The sequence below is a fragment of the Electrophorus electricus genome, chromosome 1 (genome assembly GCF_013358815.1).
Source record: "Electrophorus electricus isolate fEleEle1 chromosome 1, fEleEle1.pri, whole genome shotgun sequence".
NCBI lineage: Eukaryota > Metazoa > Chordata > Actinopteri > Gymnotiformes > Gymnotidae > Electrophorus > Electrophorus electricus.
Window position 1 is genome coordinate 16,511,933 of NC_049535.1, and position 27,500 is coordinate 16,539,432.

General features: G+C 46.6%; 2 protein-coding genes across 6 annotated transcripts in view; one reads left to right on the forward strand and one right to left on the reverse strand.

The window, feature by feature from the left end:
• Positions 1–3,843: 3,843 nt before the first annotated feature.
• Positions 3,844–10,760, reverse strand: LOC113583257 (beta-2-glycoprotein 1). Of its 3 annotated transcripts, XM_027019488.2 has the most exons (7): positions 10,561–10,756; positions 7,729–7,798; positions 7,176–7,352; positions 5,516–5,612; positions 5,072–5,148; positions 4,796–4,984; positions 3,844–4,334 (listed from the first exon to the last, which is right to left on the reverse strand). In XM_027019488.2, exons 2-7 carry the CDS (start codon positions 7,796–7,798, stop codon positions 4,141–4,143), a joined length of 804 nt encoding a protein of 267 aa, XP_026875289.2. In that variant the 5' UTR covers positions 10,561–10,756; the 3' UTR covers positions 3,844–4,140. The 3 variants fall into 3 exon arrangements, with proteins under 3 accessions (XP_026875289.2, XP_035387284.1, XP_026875288.2); XM_035531391.1 differs by lacking the exon at positions 7,729–7,798 and having other exon boundaries at positions 10,561–10,760; XM_027019487.2 differs by lacking the exon at positions 10,561–10,756 and having other exon boundaries at positions 7,729–7,875.
• prkcaa (protein kinase C, alpha, a) overlaps positions 8,963–27,500 on the forward strand; it is a 113,677-nt gene continuing 95,139 nt past the window's right edge. For all 3 annotated transcript variants that reach the window (XR_004776645.1, XM_035531377.1, XM_035531379.1), the window contains exons 1-2: positions 8,963–9,294; positions 10,273–10,304. Coding sequence is in view for 2 of the 3 variants with exons in the window: in XM_035531377.1 (XP_035387270.1) it covers positions 9,134–9,294; positions 10,273–10,304 (193 nt within the window). In the remaining variant the exon portion in view is untranslated. The remainder of the gene's footprint in view (positions 9,295–10,272; positions 10,305–27,500) is intronic.

Consider the following 27,500-nt stretch of genomic DNA (forward strand, 5'->3'; position numbering starts at 1 on the left):
TGAAGACATCTCTGCAGAGTCGTGGTTCTCTTAACCACGCACTACCTCTGCTAGCTTCAGGAAGTGCTGAGAACTAGTAGGGCGAGAGACTAGCATTCTGTATGAAAACTGTTTGCTGAGGAGGCATTTCAAATATCTTTTTTTTGGTTTTATTTATTTATTTTTTATGTTTCAGTGTATTTCCGGTTTTGCAAATCAATTCATATGCAGGCTATCATCTTTCACTATGTATAATTCTTAGACACAAATTGTAAAAGCACAAATTCATTCAGGTGTGTGCAAACCTTTAACTGGTACAGTACGTCTTAGAGCAGGATAGTAGGACACCGGACTGTACAAAGCTCAGAACGGCCCCTCAAACAGAACCCTAGCGACCTTTTGGGCCTCTGTTCTGATTCTGTTCGATTTTTCATATGTGGGTTTCTGAATTCTCTTGTTTTAACAGTAAATGAAAAGTTTATCAAGCCAGCATGTTTCCTAACCGGTCACCCAATTACAGCTGACTGTCTACTCACCTCACTGAAGGTCAGGCTGTTTGAGAGAAATAATTCCAGGTTAATTTGTTCCTAGGTTCTAAGCAACCTTAGCCTTACTGGGATGAGTGCCCTTGTGTACTGACCAGTCCTGTAACACAGAGACGTGGGACTGGCTCTCAAGTCAATCTCCTGAGACAGGTTGCTCACAGCCTTTCTCAGCCCTGATCTGAAGCTAAGGGGGATTGCTTTATTTCTCATAGCACAGCTTCTCTCCTTGAAGGCTGGGGTGATTACAAGCCACCCTGATTTCTCATGAGAAAGCAGCATACATCCATATGGACCTGTACCAAGCAAGGTGCACTGACTACTTTAAAACATCATCATCTTCCAATGTTTTTCAGTACTGAGGGATGAAAGAGAGAGAGAGAGAGAGAGAGAGAGAGAGAGAGAGAGAGAGAGAGAGAGAGAGAGAGAGAGAGGTGCATCACATCCTACATAGACGGTACGAGAGATTACCGGAACTGGAGCAAAATTCCGCGACCTGCGGCTACATGATGGATTAACAGGGAATAAATCCACTAAAAAGCTCTTCTAAACAATCAGAAAACTCTGGACCAAGACGAGAGAGTTGGAAAGAGTTTTAGACACAACCTTTACGTAAGCCTTCCTCCCTCATCCGGCCAATGAGAGAAGATGCGGACCGACTACCCCTCCCCGCCCCCTCCGCAATCAGAGCCACGGTTGATGTACAAAGCATGCCAGTTCTCTGTGGGGTCTTACACAACAGAGGTGAGATCAGATGAGATCAGACAGCATTGCTCAGAACAGGCTGTTTCGCAGAAATGAAAGGTTTGTTTTTGCTTGTTTGTTTTGTGCTATCTTTTTTCTTTTGAACAGCCAAAGGGCTGCAGTTCATTCTAAGCACAGAATATTACATTTTGCTAACTATAAAAAAGAAACTGTGTAGCTGTGCTTTCATGGGATAATATTCAGCTTTGAATGTTAACGCACACACACACACACACACACACACACAGACTGGTCTAGATGTGGTATATGTAAATGTATTGACACAGCTACTGAAATAACAAGCCCTAAAGGATCTGTTATCAGCTGTTTCTCCTTGTGCATGGCTGCAGGAGTGTCTACTCTCCTCTCTTTCAGTGGCATCAGAAGGTTTGCTGACACACTGAACACGCTTAGGCCGCCAGAATTAAGGATCTGTCGCTTCCAACAGCAAAGCATTCAGACTAATACTAGTGGGCATTGCATTAGCGATACCAGTTGTTGTAGCTTGGACACACACCATGGACTGTAGGTCAGTCGTGAGGAACGGAGGGAATATATTTTTTATATATTTCTTGTGTATTTATACTATGTCTTGTCTATGCTGACTAATGTCTTGTCTATGCTGACCAATGTCTTGTCTATGCTGACTAATGTCTTGTCTATGCTGACCAATGTCTTGTCTATGCTGACTAATGTCTTGTCTATGCTGACTAATGTCTTGTGTATTTATACTGTCTTGTCTATGCTGACTAATGTCTTGTCTATGCTGACCAATGTCTTGTCTATGCTGACCAATGTCTTGTCTATGCTGACTAATGTCTTGTCTATGCTGACCAATGTCTTGTCTATGCTGACTAATGTCTTGTCTCGTGCACTTACCTTTTTTGGAGAAACACAATCTCGTTCAGCTGTGCACTACTTGTTGTATAGTCTGAATGACAATAAAGCTGACTTTGACTTTGAACTTTGAACACAGCTAAGACTTCCATGTTGCCATGTGCCTCTCTGCAGGTTTATTTTGCTTAAATGTAATCTATAGTTTGTTGTTAGAAATGTTGATTTGTGTGTTATTTATTAAGTTTAGTTGCATTCGTTTCCATTTAATTAGCTTGTAAATAGGTCTCCCCCCATTATTTAGTTCCCTTTCTGTTCACTTGTGCCATGTGCGTGTTCGCTCTTTTACTACAGACTTTGTTCCTCAAGAGAAGAATCTTTCCACTTCTGCACCAGTGCGACATTATTATGATAAAGAGCTAATCGACACCATCAAAAAAACCCAAACAAACATCTTTGCAGGGAATCAAGATGCAGGCATCAGTGAAGAAGCCAAAAGCAACAGTGATAAACTACCTAAGGGCACGAGGAAGAGACACGGAGACAAAGCAAGGCTCAGATGCGGAACCCCTCCTCCTCTGATCCCATATGGCACAATAACACAAGTACACAATTCAAAATACCACCACCTAGGGGCCCAGTTATATGGTGTTTAGGGGCCTGCTATAGGGCCCAGTTACATGAGGCATGTTTTAGCTGAAAAGTCTTTCTCTGAAACGCAAGTATTTGTCGCCATCTTGTGGACACATTGAGAACTATTCAAGTATTTGTCAAGGAATTAGGATGCATCAACAACAACAAAAAAGTTTTCTCATGTTATCATTTGAAATGAATGCCATTGTTCTACAAAGGAACAGCAGGTCCAGCGTGGTTTTCTCTCTTTCTTTCTCTCTCTTTAGTTGTGTCAATATCAGAATATCTTTTCTTATCTTTCAGCAGTGCAAATATATTTTCGTAATAAGTATTAATGCAAGCATGTTCATCCACGGGAACTGGAGAGAGAATGGCAGTAGGAATGGGAAACAAAATGGAATTGGCAATGGGAGGAGAATGGGATTGTGAATGGGAGAAAACGGGAAGGGGAATAAGACTGGGACTGAGCGAGAAGGGTTCTTCCTACAGAGACAACTTGTTCTTGTTAAAACACTTTGTTTATTCAAAACCGAAATATCCGCCGTTAATTCTTTTAGTAATGAAAGGTTTTCCTGCGACTATGACCATGTTCTGTACTGGTTCGGTTTGTTTCCCATGTTGCACATGTTCCGTCACATTCTGCATCCTCCAGCCTGCCTCTCGAAAACTACACTTCCCATAATCCTCCTGTGCATTCCCAATCTCCAGTCTATTGACTTCACCTGTGTCTGTGTCTAGGCATTCGCGCTGCGTCTCCGGATTTAAGCCACTCTGTTCGTAACTTTCTTGGCGAGGTTGACTCTGTCTTAGTGTTTCCAGACGGTTCTATTTTACTTCTCTCGCGGTCCGGTTTTGATCTTGTGTCCGGTTGCTTCTGTCTGCCTGCCTGCCTGCCTCTAGTCTGCTTGCTTTGTCTGCTTGTTTGTTGAGCCTGTTTTTGAACTCTGTTTTTGACTCTTTCCCCCTTGCCGGTTTTGCTAAACCTCATTATCTCTACCTGCGGTTGACTCTGCTTGTCCCTAACGAGCCGGGAACGTTCATTTAAACCACAGCATTTCGTTAAAAAAAAAAGATGTCTAAAGACGTTTATATAAAATATTTAACTAGCAGCTAATATATAAAACCATTTATTACTTATTCGTGAGACATTCATAGGGATAAAATTGGGCTGAAGAAAAAAAAACACAAACCACTGTGTTATGGATCGACACCTCTGACTTATTAGACAGACCCACACGGAGAGGCCACAACACGACGGACGGGAGCCACGACGCAATGACCACAGAAAATGTACTCTGGATAAATGTACTCTGGGAGTTTGATGGCGATGTCTTGACTCGGCCCAGGTCCACTCGAGGAGTCCCAGCAGTAACGGCATGTAGGACACCCCCCGTCCCGTCCACATGCTTCAGTTACTGCCCTTTCTGCAGGATGGCTCCGGGGACCACGAGCCGGTCTCTGTGCACTCGATCTCCATGGCGCCGTACAGGATGTAGGGCTTGATGCAGCCATATCGCACTCTCTCCCTGTACCCATACTCCCTTGCCTCGGCGAAGGACAGGAAGCCGTTTTCGATGGCGGGGGGGTGAGGGCACGTCACCACTGGTGGAAACCAAAAACTTGAGAACAGAGATTTTTTTTAATATATATATATATACCCAAACCAGCTGTACCAAACTTGCGCTGGACCTCCTATGGAGAACTACTGAGAACGAACAACAAAATGAAGCGATATGAAAATGTTAATTACTTTGTGATCTATGAAATCGAAGACATTCAGAGGTCTTTTAGGTGTTTGTAAAAGTGGAAGAAACTTCACGTTGCTGTAGGTGCCTCGCCTTCTCTTTGGTTTTGATCATACAGGGGAAGAGGTAGTTCTCTTGCCCCATGGTGCACGTATTCCTGTTTTTGTAGTTTTTGTCTGTGATAAACTCTACTGATTGCTGTGGGTTAGTGACTCAGTTAGTGACCTGCTGTTATTAAATCATCCAAATGAGGCTATTTGAGGTAACCCTGCCCCCTGCCCCTCCCACCCTGACCCTAACCATTGTGTTTGCACTCACGCTTGCACTCCGGAGGCTCCAACCAGGTGCCGTCGGCCAAGCAGGTCACTCTCCTGTTGCCGTGGAGAATCATGGGAGGCCGGCACTCGTAGATCCCGCCCATTCCGAACTCTACGACATCACCCTTGAACTGCCTGTCATATACTATTTTGGCGTAAGGGGGGATTACGGGAAGGCCGCAGGTAACGGCTGGGGGTGGGAGAAAGACAAAGGACAGTGTGGTTTTAGACGCGGCGTGTCCACAGAGCTGGCATTACGGATCGGGCGTCAGCTTACGTTTGCACTCCGGCTGAGGGCTGCTCCATTGCCCAGTGTGTAAGCACCAGCTGGATCGTACGCCATGGAGGATGTACCTAAACAGCGTGAACACCGCAGTGATCTTGCTAACATCAGGAGTTTCTTCTCCTGTGCTCAACCAGCTCGGTTGGGCTTTAACGTCAGATGCTGGTCTTAACGGGCAAAATGTTTTCAATTTCAACCAGATCCTTTTAAGATGTAAATGTCTGCTAGAAATGTCACTGTGTTTTGGCATTTAACATAAGGTTTACATAAGATAAGTCATTTGAGAAGGCTTACTGTCAAATGTAACTGTTTATACCACCGCTCACTGAATTACAATGTGGGAAGTATGAGCAAGAATTTTTGAAACATGCAGTTTGCAGAAGGGGATAGGCTTTTTTGAGGATCATTTGTGAAAATGTTAAAAGGATATAAGGTTACCCCTCATCACAGGAATAGCTGATGTCACTCTTGTACGTAATCCCGTTGAAATGCACCTTTCCGTTCTGGGGGGAATTGGGCACCGGACATCGTTTTGCTGGGGAAGGAGTCATGGGAAACCAGTCAGGAGTGAAAGGATCAACTTTTTTTTGACAATAATCACAACTATAGTTTAAAACATTTCAAATTCTGCCTATAATTTACACTGCTTAGCAAAGATTTTCTTCCATGAAAAAATGTGCTTCTTACATATTTTTGCATGCTGACTTGAAATATGTTACCAGAATTTCTCTGTTGCTTATAGTTTTTGGTTCTAATGTCACAGCCCCCGGCTGGAACAAACCCACATGCTCACAGAATCACTTCACGCACAGTTCATGACCTGTTCCTAATCGCTGTTATTAAGTTATTCGGTACACCTCTTTCCACTTTTCCTATCACTTCGTTTAACCCCTACAGCTGCCAAACTGCAGCACTTTGCAATTTTCTCTGTGACACACCTGCAGCCAAACTGCTCAACGCTAGTTTTTCTTGCCCCTTTTTGCATATTTAGGGGTTTGTTTTCATTTTGTCTATAAACTGGTGCCTTTTTCCTCCACTCGCGTTTGGTTCCTGTGTCAGAAATGTCACATCTAAATAACATATAGTATGGAACAGCAGTACCAGGGGAAGTGTGACCCCTCTGTGTGGACACATGACTGTGGAAGAGGCCAGGGCTTTTCCTCAGGCCAGCTTTAGACATATTTTGAGTGTCATAACAGCCGTATTTATGAATAAGTAATATATACTTATCGTTATCATGAATTACTCTGTTACTTAAAAACCTTGCCTAAGAAAAATTCTAAAAACATATTTGAATTCAGTGCACAAAGTACTATATTAGTTTGTGGGATAAATAAATAACATGCTAATTGTTGCTAGTGTACAATGTAAATACAATGTTTTAAACTGGGTTTTCAGAACCCAGCTGAAACTATAATTGAAATTGCTTTTTTCAGTATGAAAATGGCAAAGGTTTCTGAAAGAGTAATAAAATAGTGAAACTGGTGTTTAACTCTGGGTCTGAATGTGAACACACAGATAGTCCTGGGTAGACCTTTACCGTAACAGTGGGATCAAAGGTTTGAGTGCATGTGTGTGTGTGTGTGTGTGTGTGTGTGTGTGTGTGTGTGTGTGTGTGTGTGTGTGTGTGTGTGTGTGAGAGAGAGAGAGAAATATCTGTGAGTAGTCTTGCTTGATTTTGGTTGCGTAACTGTTTTCCGTAAGAGTTGATAAATGCAGGATTTTTTGGCTTCACGCTCACTCAGCGAACAGTCGTCTAACTCGCGCTGCTCTCGTCAATGGGAGAACTGTGAATAACAAGGCTCCTGATAAAAAAGACTCATTTGATTTGAGCGCACGTGTTAAAATGAAAGCCGGCACTCTGCGTTTTCATTTAACAGTCAATGTTTCACGTCGGTGTGACCGTGTTGTTGTACGGAGCCCCAACATTGATAACTGTCACTGTCCAATTCCTTTGGCGGTTCTGTAAACGATTCACCATTTCATTTGGGTGAGGGGATGTGTCTGTGCGTTTATGTAGTATGAGAAGTGTGTGTGTGTGTGTGTGTGTGTGTGTGTGTGTGTGTGTGTGTGTGTGTGTGTGTGTGTGATAACTCACGAGAGCACTTCAGTGTGCGCTCAGTCCATTCGCCAGTGGATTTACAGATGATTTTGCGGGAGCCTCCGGTGGGTGTGTAGCCTTGGATGCATGACAGTGAGATCTCTGTCCCTCTCTCGAAAAACAGCTGCCCTCCGTCCACCTCTGCACCGTCTTCCTCGGGAGGCCGTGGACATACTGAAACAAGCACGCATCATCATCATCATCATCATCATCGTCATCACACAGCAGCAAACGTTTCTGTCCACTTCCTTTGCTTGCCCTGTGTTAGATGAACTGTAATGGGGCGCAGTCTGATCCCGGCTTTTTACGCCAGGAGTTCAGTGTGTTAGTGGAAAGCATGTTCTCACAGATTCCGAAACGGACCGCTTCCGAGCTCCGATGATGCACGCGCACGTCGCAAGTGTTTTTCCTCCCCCAGGTCACTTTCATTTCGCAGTCTTACTCTGAACGTTCCATTGCCTACCAATATATGTGGTTCCCTCTGAAAATGGACAGAACCAACTACACCCCAGCAATCGAGAAACCTTTTCGGATTTGGGAAGAACTTTACCTTCCTCTGGCATCACCATGTCCAGCAGGAACGCCTCACAGAGCAGCAGAAGGTGAAGAGGCCGTATCATCTTGAAAGAGCGAGTGAGAGAGTGTGAGAACAGCGATGAGATGGAGAGAGTGTGTGTGCGCGCGACGAAGAGAGAAAGACAGCGTGGGAGAGAGAGAGAGAGAGAGAGAGAGAGAGAGAGAGAGAGAGAGAGAGAGACGGTTTTGGGTTTGCGGTTTGCTGACTCAGTGTGCAGAAGTCTGGGTTAATGAGAGACTGTTCAAACACAGTGTTTACGCTGCTCAACCACAGTGTCTGATGCCAGTAGGACAATGTTTAATCTACTTACGTTTGGCTTTTATGAGATTTGAAGCGAGCTAAATCTCGTAATACTGCTGCTCTTCCTCTTGATATGGATCATTACATAGTGCGTTCACCTTCAAAAAGTAGAATATCTCAAAATCATCTAACCTATTACTAGTTATTGTGATATTTTTGATTGTTGGATGTTTTTTTTTTTATTATTGCATTTCTTCTAGCAGGGATCACATGACTTTTTGATTCACCAGTATTAGGGGAAAATCAGGGCAAATAACCTGTTCTAAACCCAAAGGTCAGGAAACTATATTTGTTCTGTGTAAAAAAGTAACTTTTACTTCTGTACACACAAACACACACTCGCACACAGAGTTGATATATGTTTGTTATGCATATGCAACTACACACGTTATATGAAAAAAATTGCTAATGTCAAACAACCTGTATTTTGCCCTATAAAATGTAAACAAAATTGAAACGTAGCTTTTGTGAAATATTCCTTCATTTGTCAGGATTATTTATCTGGCCTTGGTAGGTTTCCTTATTTTTTCTAAATAGAAAGGTTATGTTTTTGTGCTGAAAATTTACATTTTCTCTCTCTCTCTCTCTCTCTCTCTCTCTCTCTCTCTCTCTCTCTCTCTCTCTCTCTCTCACACACACACACACACACACACACACACAAACAAACACACAAAACGTGTTTACAACGATGATTTTTACCCAGCGCGACATTACTGCAATTATTTCCAAATTCTTTTTTTTTTTAAAAGATGTGCGTGTGTGTTTGTTGGAGCGAAGCGCACGGGGTGATCGCTGCATGAGACCGAGCAATGACGCGCGCGACGGCGCCTCCGCCACAGGATGTCGCTCCTAGCACGCGACTTCAGCCCGTATCGGTTGCATCCCTCCCATCAGGAGGCAACGGGCCTGACGTCACCCCGAGTGCGAGGAGGAAGCGGAGCGTTCCGGTGAAGGTGAAGGCGAAGTCGAGCCAGACTGTTGCACGCTGGGGACGGGCCGTACGTTAGAAAAACTAAAGAATTTGGGCGCCGACTTTCTGCTCTGAGGGGAATATTGTCTCTTTTTTGTTGTTTCTGCCATGGCTGATGGCAATGAGTCGTCCTCAGCGGACGTAGCAAATCGATTTGCCCGAAAAGGTGCGCTGAGGCAGAAAAACGTCCACGAAGTGAAGAACCACAAATTTATTGCAAGGTTTTTCAAGCAGCCGACTTTCTGCAGCCACTGCACGGACTTCATATGGTAAATCATTATTTAAGGCTCGCTCCGCTTGCTACGAAAAAACGACAAAAAAGTTTGTAAATGGTTAGTGTTGCAGTAAAAACCGCCGCACTTGGAGCTGTCATGATCGGACACTCCTGACGCGTTGGTAGCTTGTTAGTTACACTCCTGCTGCTCTTGGTACTTTAGCGACTTGTACAACTATCACTTGATTTTGGAAATAACTTTTAACGCTTTGTGTAGAAAGCCTGCAGGAACAGCGTTTCTCAAAGTTCGTGTGGTTCAACTTTGCGTCGTTGCCTTGGTGCATGCGTCGCGGGCGAGGTCTGCGTGCCAACTTTGCGCTGTCATCAGCTCGCATTTTTGGAGGGTTTACGGGCGCACTGTTTTCCGTTTCCAGTAAGAAAGAGTGTCATTAAAACCAGGCATCCAGTCCGCCATGCTGGTCAAGACGCAGCCTTCTGTCCACTGTAACCAGAGGGGCTGTTGCGCTTTCAGTTTCTGGCTGCTGTTGGAATATTTAATGTCCAGTTCGCAGCTAGGGGTTTGCCTTGTCACAGTCTCAGTTGTTTTGCGTCTGTTGTTTCGCTGTTTTGCGAGATAAAACAATATTTAAACTCATAACTTTTATTTTTCTGGTTTCGTCCGCTTGCCATTTCCTTGTACATGTTTCGTAACATATACAAACAGCCCAGCTCAGAGATAACGCTACAGGTGGATTTGTCCCCTGGGACTTTGGGAGTAGTCAGAGCGCTCATTTGTTCGACGGAAGCACTGAGAAATCCTAGGCTGCAGCATATCAAATATTTACATCGTTCGTTTTCCTTTGCAACGTCTTTTAATCGACTCAGATTGCTCGCGGCATAGAAAGCTAAAAGCCCATTAAGGGATTCAGCTACCTAATGCACGCTCTTATTTGACCATGTGACCATGTGACTCTCTCTCTCTCTCTCTCTCTCTCTCTCTCTCTCTCTCTCTCTCTCTCTCTCTGTGATATAGGGGCTTTGGAAAACAGGGATTCCAGTGCCAAGGTAAGCCTGCAATATGGAAGGAATATTTCCTTTGCCCTATTTACAATCTATAATAATGAACAGTCACGCGCACACTGTCTCCTTCCCGCTTTTTGTTGCTTCTTTCCTTATGCGCGCGCGCGCACACGCACACACACACACACACACACCCAGATGTGATTTCAAATGTACAAGTATTATGCTAATCTAGGATTACGCTGCCCTTTTCATGCTACTGTAAATATGCAAGTATTTTTTGGTGCGCGGACACTCCCACCTGCGTCCACGCTGGCCGCGACCGCACGGAGACGAAGCCGTCCTGGCATGCGCGTGGAATTTTGACTCAAGTGAGCTTTCCTGCTGGCGCGCGTGTCCGCTCAGCCGCACGCGTGCTTGGACAGCTCGCCCCGCACCGTCCCTGACCGTTTAACACATCCAACATTCAGCGCTCCTGTGCCCATGGCTATAGTAGGTGGTATAAAAACGTAGAGAGAGGTGACGAGAATTCTGCTCAGGCTTGCTGCAAAAGTGCAAAGGTTGTCCGGAAAGCCGCCAAGTGTCCGTTTCACACGCGCATTTCTGGCAGTTTTCCGGGATGTGTTAATGTGTGCAGGCCAGCCGGAGTTGAAATACCGGAGGAGCTGATCTGGCCGTTCGCGGTGACGAAAACAGTGCCGTTGTCGGTCCTCCTTCGTTTTCTTTCGTGCCTCCCTTGGAATTTTCGTTCGGAAATCTCTGTGAAACCTCGTACATTACAACAGCAGTCTACAAAATATGTTATGGATACGAAGCATTGTGACTTAACGCCATTTTTGAGATTTTTAAAGTTATTTTTATATTTTTCTAAAATTTAGAGACAATGCAGACAATGTTAAATAAGTGTTCATTTAAAATAAAGACAATGCAGACAATAACGAGGTTAAATAAGCTCATTTGCAATTTTGTGTATCATTTGTTGTTATTAACGCATTTTTCATTTTTTTTATAAAGATGCAAAAACAACAACAACAACAACGTTATCTGCATTACCTGCCGGTCATCAGCCTCCCTGCTCTCTAAATATCGGTCACTGAAAACCCATATCAGCTGACCATTACGCAGTCTGACTGAAGCAAAGTGTCTTCTGCTGCATATATTATAAACCTTCCAGGGTTGTCATGTCATATATGATCATACATGATCCATGTCGTACGTGATCTACATTGTACATGTCATACATGATCTACGTTGTATATGTCATACATGATCTACGTCGTACATGTCATATATGATCTACATCGTACATGTCATATATGATCTACATTGTACATGTCATACATGGTCTACATCATACATGTCATACATGGTCCACACAGCAGCTATATGGCATGCAGCTGCCAGAGTGAAATGGAGAATTCTCCAGTTTAATCCAGTGACATCCTGGATTTAGAGTGTAAAAAGATCTTAAATTGTGGGAAATCTGTCTTGTTTACCTAGAGCATGCTGGGTAATGCTGCATACCTTGCATCCATGGTTCAGTCATAGAGATGTGCTTCTGCTTTTGTTGGCTGTGCTATTGAAGTGGTCGTGCTTGGAATCAAGGCCACCTGTGCCGTAAGCCGTGAGTGCAGGCGAGATGTGTTCAGGGCCGATGGCACCTTCAGGATTATGCGGGTGGGAGCAAATTCCCCTGCCGTAACTGTGGCGACAACATCCAGCGGATGTTATAAACAGTTGCTACAAAGCTGCAGTTTGACTGAAGGGTCAGGGGTCCACGGTTTATGGCAACTGTACGTAGGGCGGAGTGGTGTGTGTGTGTGTGTGTGTGTGTGTGTGTGTGTGTGTGCGCGCGTGTGTGTGCGCGCGTGTGTGCACATGTGTGCGTGCTTTTGTTCCATGTTACAGATCACGACAGAGAGAATCCATACTGTCGTCTGAACCAGTTGCTGGCTGGTGTTTTAGCGTTTGAGTGTTTGAGCGTTTGAGTGTTTGAGCATTTGAGTGTTGATAAAACGTTGATGGAAGCCGATTGGCAGGCTGTTGGGAAGGTGGGAGCTGTAGATCGAGGCCTTCAGAGCAAATATCTGCCAACGCCGCGCGGCAGACAGGTAGAGGAGCGACTATCGGCCGCCGCAGCACGGAGGCGGGCAGCTCCGAAGTGACATGTTCCTGACAGAACTTAGCAGGCTTAATACACTCCCCTAAACGCGCCGACACAAAAATAAACTCCTGCCATGACAGTTCCTATCAAAAAAAAAAAAAGGGGAAAAAAAGCACAGAATTGCAACAAGGGGCGAAGGTTTTCCCTTTGAGGTGGTATGGCCTCGCGTTCAATGTGCTGTAATGTGGCGGTGGTCTTAGATCTGTCGCTGAGACACTGTGACCCGGCGTGAGCCAGAAGAGACGCCTGCGTAGGCGTAACAAGTGATCGCAGGCTTTGGAGCTCTTTTGATAAACGCGTCCTCGGAGGAACCCAGTCGAAACTGGGAAAGAAACGAAGGCCTACAGGGCTCGTCTTACTCAGCAGGAGTAGCTACTTCAGAATAAATAGCCGTTTTGCCTGTTATGAGAGCACACGTGTAATTTTGTTCGTGTGGGTGTGTGTGTGTGTCAGTGGTCCCTTTAGCAGATACAACAGAGACTTTATCTCAGAGCCATGTGATGTGGAGGACAGAGTTCAATATACTAATTGATTTGAGTTTTTTTAAATAATAAATGACTAGATGATCAACGGATTTAAGTGGGAGGCGGTAATACTGGCCAGGGATTAATCTTAGTCCCACACAGCAAATAAATCATTTACACTGAGGAGTTGCTCAGGCCACAGTAGTTTGATCCAATGCCGCTGTCTTTGGGAAAAAAGGCGTTCGATAGATTTGTGCAATTATTCATTTATTTCCTCTCAGGTTGTCAGGTTGAGTCTGGCCTGGTAGAAGCAGGTTAAACATTGCTTTTATTCCACTGAATTAACATGTGAACCTCTGTTGACTCTGTGTCCAGTTTAAACGTGTAGCACGCGGGGAAATGCCACACTACCGCTGTTACTCTCAGCTCCTGGAGCGTCAGCTTGCTTCTGTAAGCAGGTTCGGAAAGTCACGACCCGTGCGCTGACAGTTTGCACCCGCCCACACAAACAAATCCGTCGGCGTAAATGCAGAGGTCGAAGGTCACCAGGAGCCAGCCAGTGCTGTAATTCTCCTGCACTTCGCCCCGAGAAACCCCGTCTGTCCCGCTGACCGTGTGGCCACAGTTCCTGCCACTGAGGCAAAGTGTGGTCTCATCACAGGCGCCGTGGGAAAGACACTCAAACAAACAAACATGCAAACAAACAAACAAAATCCCACCCTACTTGGCTTGCCCGTCAGCCTGACTGCCTTCCTGCTAGCATAGCATCTCCTTCAATAAAGCAGAGATGGGGCCCGTGTCCTGACCGCGACCCGCAGTGTAGTGCTGATGTCATGCGGGGTTAATCATTGTATAAAAACTGGAGTTGACTGGGAATAAAGAGCAATGTGGCTTCAAGTCTTGACTGATGGGCCTTCCTTGTCCCTAGTGCAGCCTTATTGTGATCCGGCATGTTGGAGTTGTGTCAACATTTTGTAATGTAAAAAAAAAAAAAAAAGCATCCAACTTCCTGAAAGTATGATAAAAAAAAGACTTACCTTTGAGAGTATACGTTAAAAGTTAAACATCTCAATAAAAAACTTATTTGCCAAGAATATTGACTTTTAATATTTATCTTGGCGTTGTGACATTAAGTAATGTTAAAAAATAAAACTATTAAACAGTCCTGAAATATTGAGTATTTACTCTGTGGCTGGTTTCCCAACAGTACAGTAATGGTAGATAAGACGATGGAGTGAACATTTTAGTACTTTAAATACTCTGTCTAGGACAGATGACTTCACAGGGAAGGGCCTGCTGGTTGGGCTATTCTTGTTTATCTCTCGTTTGGCTCATTTTAGGTCTTCAAAACCACTGAAGCTGGAAGTTAAAAATTTCTTGGCTGACCAATGGTGGGACCACCGGCAAACCAATGACCTCCTTCTCCCGTGACGCAGGGTGCTTCATGCGCTGTGTAGTACCTGTGAATACTGGCACTGAGTGTAATCCACCTGATCTCAGATCCTGATGTCGGGGCATTTCAGGCCTAGAAAGCCTTGGGGAGGTCTGTAGGCGTTATGATGAGGCCGAACTGCAAAAGCTTTCTGAATAAAAGTCTGATTGCTGAATTATGCCCCCAGTCATTCTCAGTTAGGTCTTATTTCCGCGTGCTCTTGGCATTTTCAAGAATCGATATATACGTGTGAGTGGGACTCCGATAGTCATCGTCAGATTTTTGGGACTCGTGGAATATCAACATGAAGGAATAGCTGGGATTTGGGGGGTGGGGTGGGGGGTGGGCACCAGCTGGTTGAGCCTTTCTGCCTGTCACTCAGGCTGACTTCGTTGTCCAATCAGGATGTGCTCCGGGCTTCCGAATCGAATGTGGGCACCACGGAATTCGATTGAGCAGAATGCATAAAGGCCATGGCAGCCTGGCGCTGTCACGTGAAACATGGTTGCCAGAGAATTCCAATTAGCCGAGCGGGCAAAGGTCAGAGAACTAGACATGGTTGCCACAGAATGAGTGGGATTGAGAGGACAGGATCGTCGGAACCCCAGTAGAAATTTCAGGCAGAACACACCAGGCCAGTACTGTACGTCCTGAGAGTTCAGCGCTCAAAATCCAGACAGAGCCCCCTGTGTCGCTATAACCGTACCCGTCAGGATGTAAAAGCCAGAGACCTGATCCTACTGCAGCCTGCTCTTCGTCACTGTGTGATTGGACATTGGGAGCAGAACCAATCGCGGTGTTTCCACCGCAGCTGTGCATTTACAGTATTACCGTTGCAGAAGAGAAATCTACTCCATTTTAATTTGGGATCCATAATAATTAGTAGAGGAGGGATATTTGATGATATCTGATGAGCTCCTAATCCAGCAGCTCATTTTGCGTGTCGGGTGGGTGTACCAAACAGCCAAACCTAGATTATTAATCCCGGTGAGGCCCTCCCAGTATGGGAACCGAGATTATAACCCCGCTGCTGCAGATTAGTGGTATGAGTTGAATACAGTTGCTCTCAGTGGCCGCCTCACCCGGGCCAATCTCTGGCTGCCGTGAGACAGTTTACGGCTGTTGGCCTTCCTCTCCTCTCCCCTCCCAGTAACCCCCCCGCTGGTAATCCATCTGTATCTGCTACAGGAAAAAACAGCATCGCCATTACTCAGATTGGGATTAGCGCTTCCAAGACAAGGTTGGGGGGACGAGGGGAGAGATGGAGAGAGAGAGAGATAGAGAGAGAGAGAAAGGGAGAGAGTGAGAGAGAGAGGGCAAAAGAGAATGCACAGAGGAGATGGGTACTGGTCCCCGAATGTCAGTTTTAGTTACTGTGGTTTAAGCTTCCGCACTGAATTAGGAGGAGTTAATGCCCAGACGCTCTTAAACTGTCGATTTCATTTGCATGCTTTTAGTTGGAGCTTGTTCAGACAGCTCCTTAGAGTGGAGGTCCCAGGGCACAAAGCGGAGCACTACAGGGGGCCTCGGACGGTCTGAACGCTCCTGTTTGTCTGACAGCCGCACCAGAGGAGAAGCACTTGGAAGCAGCATGGGATGTGCATGATTCCAGATGTTCCCACATCCCCAGTTAACTGCGAACAGTCTTCTGAATCAAGGAACACAGACGGGAAAATGTGAGATGCCATTGCTGAGAAATATGTTCTTAAATTACTGCTCCTTCCTTACTGAACAGCATCTCATATAACAGGAGCGGAAACAGTTTTTGTCGACCTGAAACAATTTTAGCTCCTGGTTGCAACTCTAGCCTAAAGCGACATGAGGTGCATGGTACGCCCAATCGCACCCCCCATCCCACTGAAACTTTTTCCTTGTTCAGGTTTCAGTAAGTGAAAGTTTGGAGCGTGTGCATGCTCCTTCCCGACAACGATCCCAGCAGCAGCAGTTAAAGTATTTAGGCTCTCGTGAAGAGGGCATGGAGACCGCCAGGCCAGTGGTGGGGGGGATGCCATCCTGTTCTATTGTTAGCAGATAGCGCTGTATTAAATCAGCACTGCTTCCTCAACGCTTCCTTACCCTGGACACAGCACACGATGCCCCCCCCCCCCCCCCCCCCCCCCGCCTACATTATAAAGGCTTGTAAAGGTTTGTAATGTTTACAGCTGTGTAATATACAGTTACATGAACTGACACTGGCATACATGTCACAACACTTCTGGTCAGTGCACGTGTGGGTGCGCCTGATGTTTTGAGCAGCTCTGGTCACTCTGGACATTTTGCACCAGAGGTTTTTTGTGGGGGCCCAAATCAAATGTTTGGATGTTGCAAAAAAATCAAATTACGTTCTCTTCCCCATTTCTGACACAATGCTTCTTTTGCAATTACCTTTCTTTTTCTCTTTCTGTCTTTTTCTGTTTGCCTGTCTTCCCATCTTTCTCTCTCTCTCTCTCTCTCTCTCTCTCTCTTTCTCTCTCTCGCCATTTTTCCGGCTCAGCTTTCATGTGCACTTACACTGTGTATCTGGATAGCATCACAGATCCTGTGAGAACTATGTGCTGAATGCTGTTAATCTGAGGGTCTCGACTGGGGAGAACGAGGGAGGCGGAGAGAGAGAGGTAGAAACAGGGAGAGAGTGAGTGGAAGAAACGAGAAAGAGGTAGAGACAGAGGAAGAGAGAGAGAGAGAGGGAGGAGAAGAGAGAGATCGCAGATTGGAGCATTACCACAGTCATTATACGGCCATTATTACACTTTCAGGCATCAATACTGTGTTATTTCTGATAAGTGCTGTAGATATTATAAATGGCATAAGAGAGAATGAAGAGAAAAATAAATTGTCTATCGGCTTTCGGGGAGAAACGGCTTTCGCCTGTGGAAGTTCTTCGGCGCTGGGGTGGCACACAAACGAAGGGCTCGCGGTGACTCGTAATGACTTGTCTGACTGCATCATGTTCACGCACTGATGGCAACACCATTACATCAGTCAGAGTCATATCGCTGTCGATCTTGTATTGCGAAAGGTGGACAGACTGACGGACAGACAGACATGAGACCCCCCTGTGAAATGCCAGATTTGCGGAATGGTTATTAATTTCCGTAATATTAACGAGACCTGCCCTTAATCGCAGGAATCCTTCTGTGAGATCAAGGGCAGCCGGTATCGCTGTCAACCGTTCACGTGGGATGGGGTCGACCGTTCATGTGGGGAGGGGCCTGGAGACACCGTCCCGGCTCGTGACGTAGCGGCCCGCCGTGCTCCGATCCGCTTCCCTCCAAAGGAGAGATGGGGAGACGCGAGAGCCAGTGCGAACGGCTCTCCTGGAAGCCTCGCGAGTGATCGGGCATTTCCTGGTGTCTCAAGTGCCCACGCACGCGAAAACCAGCACGTGTCGACACGTTACATGACAGGCCGGTTCTGCGCCCTGGGGGTCAGGCAGGCAGCCCCATCGGCGTTCTCTTTGCGTACGTATTACAGAACGGTTCGCGATCAAATTAGCCATGAACCCTGCTGTGGATTATAGTTTATGAACCTACGGGTCGGGGAACTGCTCCAATAGCTCTGCCACGCCTGGTTGAGGTCAATAACTGTGGTCAAGTCCATTTGGAAAATGGCCAGCTGGGTGTAGCGGTGGGTTGCGAGGCCAAACGCTCCTGGAATCAGACGCCGGCGCAGAGCAGGGAGGAGAGAGTCTAGGAGAGACTTCTCCCTTATCTCCTTATCGACTAGCCCCTCGAGCACTGTGGCTAATGACTCGAACCCCGCAGAGAGCCTGCAGTGCGCTGACACACGTAGGCTCAAAAATGTGTGTGTGTGTGTGTGTGTGTGTGAGAGAGAGAGAGAGAGAGAGTGCGACAGATGGAAACACCCCCAGGAGCTCTCTCATTTCTGGACGTGTACAAACTTTACATAGGGTCAACTACTGAACACCACTGCTATGTATAAACCCCCCCCACCTCAAAAAAATTATGGCCACGCCCCTACTCAAATCCCAGAGTTCATTAGCAGAACTACAGGCCCCAGAGGTTCACAATGCTACTACTGTATTGTTCCACCTACTGGTTAATGACCCTGTAAACAGTGTTCATTGTTTCCCAGAGGTGTGAGGTGCATATGGTGAAGACCGAAACTCAGGAGCAGTCCGTCGTTCTGCCTGAGTGTCCCTGCGTGTGTCTTCTCCCTGAACAGCCGCCCCCCGCCCCCAATATCTCTTCCTACTACGTTTCCTCCTCCGTTTGTCCGAGGCCCTTTGATGTTTCCCAAATAGGCCAAATAGGCGCATTTGAATCGGAACGGTCGAATTCACATCCAAGTGGCCTGCAGATCAGACGTGCGACCTAGGGGCCCCAAGCTTGAAATGCACGGACTAAGCCGCAGGAAGGCGACGTGCAACAGGTGTGGAGACTCTAGGTCGCATAGCTGGTCCAGAGGCCCCAGGGGAAAGCACCCACACAGGGATGTGTATGTTAATTCCCTATCAGTGAAAAAATGTGACAGTGTTGCATCATATAACTAAGGTATGTGCCTATGTCATGAGTCACACTCACCCATTTAGGTGCCTATATTACAAATGAGACCGCATTTAAACAAATGGATATTAGAGCTAGTCTAAGATAAATTAGATTTAGTCTAAGATAAAGATACTAGAGGTTGTCTAAGCAAAGGGACGTTAGAGCTAGTGTAACTGAAGAGACATTAGAGCTAGTGTAACTGAAGAGACATTAGAGCTAGTGTAACTGAAGAGACATTAGAGCTAGTGTAAATGAAGGGACATTAGAGCTAGTGTAAATGAAGGGACATTAGAGCTAGTGTAAATGAAGGGAAATTAGAGCTAGTGTAAAAGAAGAGACATTAAAGCTAGTGTAAATGAAGGGACATTAGAGCTAGTGTAAAAGAAGAGACATTAGAGCTAGTGTAACTGAAGAGACATTAGAGCTAGTGTAAATGAAGGGACATTAGAGCTAGTGTAAATGAAGAGACATTAGAGCTAGTGTAAATGAAGAGACATTAGAGCTAGTGTAAATGAAGGGAAATTAGAGCTAGTGTAAAAGAAGAGACATTAGAGCTAGTGTAAATGAAGGGACATTAGAGCTAGTGTAAAAGAAGAGACATTAGAGCTAGTGTAACTGAAGAGACATTAGAGCTAGTGTAAATGAAGGGACATTAGAGCTAGTGTAACTGAAGAGACATTAGAGCTAGTGTAACAGAAAGTACATTAAAGCTAATGTAAATGAAGGGACATTAGACCTAGTGTAAATGAAGGGACATTAAAGCTAGTATAAGATAAATTAATTAGATCTAGTCTAAGATGAGATGTTAGAACTAGTGTAAATCAAGTAATATTGAAGTTTGTGTAAACTAAGAGAAATAGACATATTACAGCTAGTCTTCATTCATACATCACTTTGTAGTTGTATCATACAGCTGACCCACTAATTCCAATATAGAAACAAAACTCAGCAAGTCACAAAACTACATTTAAAGGACATTTATTGTGTCCTTTCAGTATACATGTGTGTGTGTGTGTGTGTGTGTGTGTGTCTGTGTGTGAGTATATTCAACAATGGAGGACAAATAGCTTTGCATGCATCAGTGGCAGCATGCCTGGAATTGCCGTAAAAGGTTAAAAGGTTACCAGAGGACCTGACAGGCCTCTCCGAATTTTGACATGTTAAAATATATTGAGATTAAAGTGAGATTATTAGGGTGGGGGCATTTTTAAGATGTTACACCTGAAAGTATTCTGCAGTGCTCTGGATATAATCCTGCTATATTTGTAGTGATGGGCTTGATCCTCTTACAAATCTACTGCAAAACAGCGGCCTTCTGTCAGATTATAATCTCAGATGTAGTGGCTGTAGGCCATGCTAGATATGCCCGGGACTTTGCCATCAAAGATCCAGTCTGGACCTGCTGCAGCACAGCACTCGACCGCCGCGGTCTGCCCGTGCACTCCCTATTGGACGGCACGGCAGATGGGGCATGGCATTGGACAGTTTGGGGAGACAGGGCAGCATGGATGTTACAGGAAGGAACCCACTGCAGTACAGCAGAGTGGATGCCTCGCAATCGATTGCTGGTGGTGGCTGTGGATGGCTGTAAAAACTAATTTCCTTGACAGCGCCCATAAAATCCTGTCTGTCTGCCTGTCTAACAAGTCCATCAGTCTGGTCGCTCCGTGTGATCGGCCTGTCTTGCTGTCTGCCTGCCTGTTCTGCTGTCTGTCCACATAGCTCTGTTTTCTACTTTTTCGCTTTCCAGATCGGATGTCTTAAGAAGCACGCAGCCACCGAGGGTGGTAGCGGGTTTTAACGGGAGCTCGATTCCACGATATACAGGAAGCGTAGTAAATTAGGCCTCGTGCATTACTGTGCCACCGCAGTGGGGCACCGCACAGAACTGCCTAATGCACACACACACACATACATACACACACACACACACACACACACACGCACGCACACACGCCTGAGCAGTGCACGAGACTCCTGTAATTGCCCAGAGCCTTTTGTCTTCCCTTTTTATTGTTATCTGATGGAAGATTCCAGATTTCCCTGCATGAAAGGGAGGATTGTAGAGTTGGAGTAATACGCCCTTGTGTGCTTAATCACGACACATCAGCGCTTGTGTGGGGAGGTTCGGAACAAGACAGCAATTGAAGAAATGTGAGAAGAAATGCGCCCCAAGAAATCTTTGTGCAGTGCAGAATTCTGAGTTAATTATGAATTTTTGTCAGCCTCGAACTGTATGTGTTATTGGACGTAATCAGTTTATTGTAGTCAGGCCAAAATGTTTAAGATGCGTTGCGCATTAATGGACTTAAGGTAATCTCTAATGGGCCATTGCCTGAGGCTTTGTGTGAGCATGTGTGAGTTTGTTACTGTGTGCATAGAGGTTACAAAATGACAAGAGGGTCATTTTAAGGACTCTTTCGTTCCAGTGTGTATGTTAAATTGCTCTGACAGGCCCTCCACAGCAGTAATTTCCTTTGCTTTCTACTTAAAAAAGAAACAGAAAGAAGTGAAGAGAAGCATGAATGGAGAGCAAGAGAATGTATCTGTGCATGAGCCTGTGTGCGCGGATGTGTGTGTGTATGTGCACGGATGTGTGTGTGTGTGTGTGTGCGTGGATGTGTGTGTGTGTGTGGTTGTGCGCGGATGTGTGTGAGTGTGTGCGTGAGTTTGTGTGCGCGTATGTGTGTGTGTGCGTGTGTGCACGTATGTGTGTGAGTGTGTGTGTGTGTGTGTGCGTATGTGTGTGAGTGTGTGTCTGTGTGTGTGTGTGTGTGTGTATGTACGCGGATGTGTGTGTGCGTGGATGTGTGTGTGTGGATGTGTGTGAGTGTGTGCGTGAGTGTGTGTGCTCGTATGTGTGTGTGTGTGTGTGTGTGTGTGTGTGAGTGTGTGTGTTTGTGTGTGTGTGAGTGTGTGTGTGTGTATGTGTGTGAGTGTGTGTGTGTCTGTGTGCGCATGTGTGTGTGCGCGCGTATGTGTGTGTGCGTGTGTGTGTGCGCGCACGCGTGTGTGTGTGTGTGTGTGTGTGCATGTATGTGTGTGAGTGTGAGTGTGTGTGTGTGTGTGTGTATGTGCACGTATGTCTGTGAGTGTGTGTGTGTGTGTGTGTGTGTGTGTGTGTGTGTGTGTGAGAGAGAGAGAGGCAGGAAACAAAGAATGTAATTTTTGCTTTTTTTGCTTTGATATCCCTGGAGTGTTCCTTCCTGTGACAGCTTGTAACTTGCTTTTTAGCCTCTGTGTGAACTCTCTCCAAAGAAGAACCCCCCCCCGAGATGTCATCTTTCTGGAAGAATTCACTGGAATTTGTGTTCCCATGCACTGGAATTCATGGAGTGTGTTATTGCACAGTTCAGTGGCAATGCCACTGTTTACACAGCTCGTTAATTTGTTTATCTGTGTCACATTAAAAGAAATACTTCTTTCCCCTTACTAGGAAAACAGAATTTAGCTAATGCTTTTAAGGGTCTTGCTCAGAGGTAACAGCAGTAACAACCAGGTGGGGCTTGAACTAGCAACCTGCTGATTACAAGTGCAGTACCTTAACCACTGAGCTGCCACTATTCTCTGTACTGGCTGTTGCATGGCGCCGGCACTCAGGACCTGGGACGGACGTGCTTGTTCCCCTGGGCCCGAGCAGAATCAATTTGCCCTAGCGGGCTCGGGGCATGTGGGGAGCGGCAGGCAGGGCGGCACCGTTGGGCCTGGGGCTCCAAGTGGAGCGGTCAGGGCCCGCCCTGTGCCGTGGTTTACCTTCAGAGACGTCCGCTCCGCAGAGCCCTCGATCATGCCGCCGGCTCACACTCGCCAAGAGCGCCGCACCGAGTCAGGCTCGAATCGAGTGAGAGGTGACAAGGCACCCTGACTTTTGCGTTTGTGGATGTTTGTTTGTTTTTCTTTACTGGTTTACTGGAAGAAAACTGCTGTGCGATTTTTGTGCGCAAACGCACAAAAACATATACATTTGAATGAATAGGTCTGCAAGGATTTGGTGGGGAAGGTGCGATTAAACTGTCCAGTCCTGTTAAGATGCATTCAATGAGAAGCTGTTGTCCCTCCTTTCTCACTGAATAAGCATCGATCTGTTTCTGGCCTTTTCTGACTACCTCTAGCCAGTGGTTCTTCTACTGATTACCAGCTTTGTGCGAATGTTATCTTGCGCGTGTGTGTGTGTGTGTGTGTGTGTGTCTGTGCGTGCACACTTCACTGGGTGTTTCATCATTCATTTCACTGCGCAGTTTTAGTCTGCATGTCAGTTGGGCGTGTGTGTGGGAAGTTGCATATTTGCAGGTGAGTGTGAGTGAATAAAAGATTCAGACATGGGAGGGAACGGCATCTGTTGGGGTTACCTGGACAATCCCAGGCTGGCCTCAACCCCCCGCGAGCGGCGCTGGAGAACGACTACTCTCTGTCTCCCATGCCCCCAGTGCTACAACCCCACGCACATTTCCCTCCCCCTACTAGGCATGTCGCCTGCTCTGTCACCTGGCTTGCCTCGTGCGACTGTCTCTGTGACCGTGGTCTGAGGTCCGAGGTCTGCGAACCCTTGCGCCATGGCCCTCGGCTGGAGGCTTGGATCTGTGCGGTTAGCCACAACAGGTCAGATTAGGCCAGATTAGCTGTCCTGGTTCCTATGGAATCGCGATCTGCTCCTTGCTGTTCGGCAAAGCCCGCTTCCCCTGTTAACCTCTCTTTCTAGCCTGATTCAGCCAATTCATTAGGAGTTGATTCAGAGTTGATTCGGAGTTGAATCAACCCACTCTCACCCCACCTGAACCAATGGGGAAGGTTCACAGTGACCTGAAAACCTTTGGCCTGTTTGCTTCACTTGAGGTATTAGAGTTCCTTCGGGCATTAGCATTCGTATAAGTGTCCTTTTGGACGTCCTGCTGTGTCCTCAGGGAGATGGGCTGTGTTTCTTGGACAGAAGCTCACCTTGTCCTGGCTGGCCTCCCAGACCGATCCTGACCTCAGGGGTCCCCAAATAGCTGTATCCTTTTATAGGTGTAAGAGGGAGTGGGTGGGTAGGGGGGGTCAGTGTTCATAGGCCTCTCCCCATCTTCCTTGTACTTTGCAGGACTGCTGACCAGCTGGCATTCCTGCCTGCAGAGCTCGGCTGGGGCTGACCGACATGGTCAGGAGAGACTCACCGGCAGCTGGCCGGAAGCTCTGGGTGCTGCGTTTAGAGCGCAGCGACCTCTGGAGCCTTTGCAGTGATCGACGCTATTAAACGGCGCATTCAAGGCGAACTCGGAGCAGATCCCATCAGCTGTTAGGCGCGTTCGGATTATCACAAAGATGGTCAGGGTATATATACATGGTTCCCACTTCACCCCACTGCAGAGCTGCGGGAAGTCCGGATCCCGGCTCTCCACACCTGCCATTTAAATACCCTGCGTGCCACTCAGAAGGCAATCATAACGAGAAGGCACGATCGTTCATGAGCACCAAGGGCACTCTGTGCTACAGAGCAAGTGTGCGCGTATGTGTGTGAGTGTGTGTGTGCACGTGTGTGTGTGTGCGTATGTGTGTGTGTGTGTGTGTGTGTGTGTGTGCCCTCCGAGCTTGGAGGGTGGAGGAAGACTTCAGTCTTTTTTCCCAACCACCCTCTGTTTCCCGACGTTTCTCGTGGTACTTCTGTGCGATTCACTTCTTAAAGAGGAGAGTTACTTTACACTGGCGGCAGCAAACCCCAGATGTCTTCATCGTAATTTTGCCTCTTTTTTGCTGACACAAAGTGCACTTTTCTTCACAATGTACCTAATAAATAATAAAGGTCATCAGTGAATGAGCCCTGTGTAATTTCGGCATCAGTCGTGTGTTTGGTGTGGAGCTATTTTGATACCATGAGCGCAAATCATTCTGGCTGCCCAGCACAAGTCAAGCGCAGGCCAAGTCTAGACCCGGTAGGCGACCCGGAACGTAAATCAGTTTCATTGCACTGAGCTTAAGTCACGGTGGGAGGCAGTGTGGAGGGGACTAACCACGTCCCATCCCAGGGCTCTCATGTCCCAAACTCGTCGGTTTAGGAGATCAGGCAAGGACATCAGGCACGCTTCACCTAAACTGTGGCATGGTTGAATGATTCGCTGGCTCCGTGATCAGAGACAGCACCCCAGCTAGTCCAGTTGAGTAATTCCTGGGCTGTTTCCGAAGTCCTGGTGGTGAGGCTGCGGAACACACCTGAGAACGGTTTGTGGCCTAACTTGATTTCTTCTTCTCTGCAAAGCTACAAGCTTTTTTTCCACCGTCTGTTTCTTTGTCTCCTTTTGTTCTTCACTTCAGGCATCTAAAATGTTTTCAGTGAAGTTATTTGCTTTGTGTTTTTTTTGGGTGGGGGCACAGAGTCCAAGCCTCTGTTTCTGCTTCATGGGAAACACCTTGGATTGCTCTCGTGATGCCCTTATTTGCTCGGTTCGGGACATCATGCGCTGGGATGTCCCCATCCTCATGCGGTGGAATTGGGCCTGAAGGACATGCAGGAGACCATTTCACTACTGACACAGGAGGGGGTTTGAAGTGTTCATTGTTTCGGCTGTATAAGCAAAGATTTATTGTAAGGTTTTGTAAGATTTTGTACCATTTCCAATAAGGATCTACAAATTCAGGCTCTTTTGAGTTGGTTTTGACCAATAGGATCCACATTGGGGCTCTAATGCCTTGTACTAGAAGACCATAGCACTGCATAGTTTAGGGAATTGCCTGCTTCACTGTAACTGAGTCAACGCAGTGGTTGATCATTCAGTTGATTGAGGTGTGGTGATGTCATTAACATAATTTTCAGTGGGAAGGTTACTTTTTAAAAGTATTTCACTACAGGATTCATGCTGTTAAATGTGATTTAGGTGTAATCGACGTGAGTAAGTCTCTCCCCCACCCCCATCTCGGTCTCTCTCCCCCTACCCCCATCTTTCCCCCCACCCCCATCTCGGTCTCTCCCCCCTACCCCCATCTCTCCCCCAACCCCATCTCTCCCCCCACCCCCATCTCTCCCCCACCCCCATCTCTCCCCCCACCCCCATCTCGGTCTCTCCCCCCACCCCCATCTCTCCCCCTACCCCCATCTCTCCCCCACCCCCATCTCGGTCTCTCTCCCCCTACCCCCATCTCGGTCTCTCCCCCCACCCCCATCTCTCCCCCACCCCCATCTCGGTCTCTCCCCCCACCCCCATCTCTCCCCCCACCCCCATCTCGGTCTCTTCCCCCACCCCCATCTCTCCCCCCACCCCCATCTCAGTCTCTCCCCCTACCCCCATCTCTCCGCCACCCCCATCTCTCCCCCCACCCCCATCTCGGTCTCTTCCCCCACCCCCATCTCTCCCCCCACCCCCATCTCAGTCTCTCCCCCTACCCCCATCTCTCCCCCACCCCCATCTCTCCCCCCACCCCCATCTCGGTCTCTCCCCCCACCCCCATCTCTCCCCCCACCCCCATCTCAGTCTCTCTGTCATTTCGTCTGAGCTCTCTGACATTTAAACACAGCTGGACCCCAGAGGTGGTCTCACCACTCAAACATCAGCTCGAAAGCTCGGACTCTGAGCCCTGCTGCCTGTAAATCTTCAGCCTTTCTGAATCTCCCTTTTAACTCTAAGCAGGTGTTATTTTCACCCAGCTTTGTATTCGGATGAAGCATTTATGTCACATGGAATTCCAGGAGAGTGATTACAAAATCCAGGAGAGGCATTTAAAAATCCAGGAGAGTGATTACAAAATCCAGAGGATGTATTTGAAAATCCAGGAGATTGATTACAAAATCAAAGGGATGTATTTAAAAATCCAGGAGACTGATTACAAAATTCAGGGCATGTATTTAAAAATCTAGGAGAGGATTTATTTTTTTAAGAATTGCCTTCAGGACAGCTAGCTTTGTGAGGTTTGTCCATATAGGCTAAAAATGTCCTCATTATTACATATTACTTTGTCCTGTGTTTTGCAGTTGACTAGGCAATACGTGAACACGAATCCATCCGTGTCTAAATCTATTCACTTCAGTAATATATTTCTTAGATAATAGGAGTGTTGATAACAGACCTCATACTGTGCAGTATTACAGGCTGTTCTGTGGGCTTCCTTCCCAGTGCCACTTGATACCGGAGTGTTTTAATGGCCTTTGAAGACTTTGGCCAAGGCGGCGTCCACAGTGAAGATTACTTATAACGCTCGGTATCGGGCCTCCCTGGAACCAGCTGATTATATTGGACCTGTGCTGCCATGGATCACCTCACCCGGCCATGGGCGCAGAAGGGGAGGGTACAGTGAGGGCTCATGCAGCCCTCCTATTGGACAAAGCACCTATGGTCAGTGTCTTGGCACCGCTGGTGTCACCGGTAGCGTTCATCCATTGTTCATTAGCATTTGCGCAGAATGATTTGGAGTTACAACGCTTGAATGTTTGAATTAAACAGTAAATTTTGTACTTAGCTTTTTTTTTTTCATTTACTTTGAAACCAAAGAAAATGGAAACTGAGACGGTTAACTTAAGATGATTCGCTGAATATTCTTAGTGTCTATCACAGTGTGTGCCTTCCCCTAACAGAAGAACCGTGGGTTGAGAGGAGCCCTGTTTGGAGAGATTTATTTGTGTGTGCGCGTGTGTGTACGTGCACGTGTTTGTGTCTGTGTGTGTTTGTCTTGTATCGTTTTGCTTTTTAGCGCAAAAAAAAAAGCAGTAAT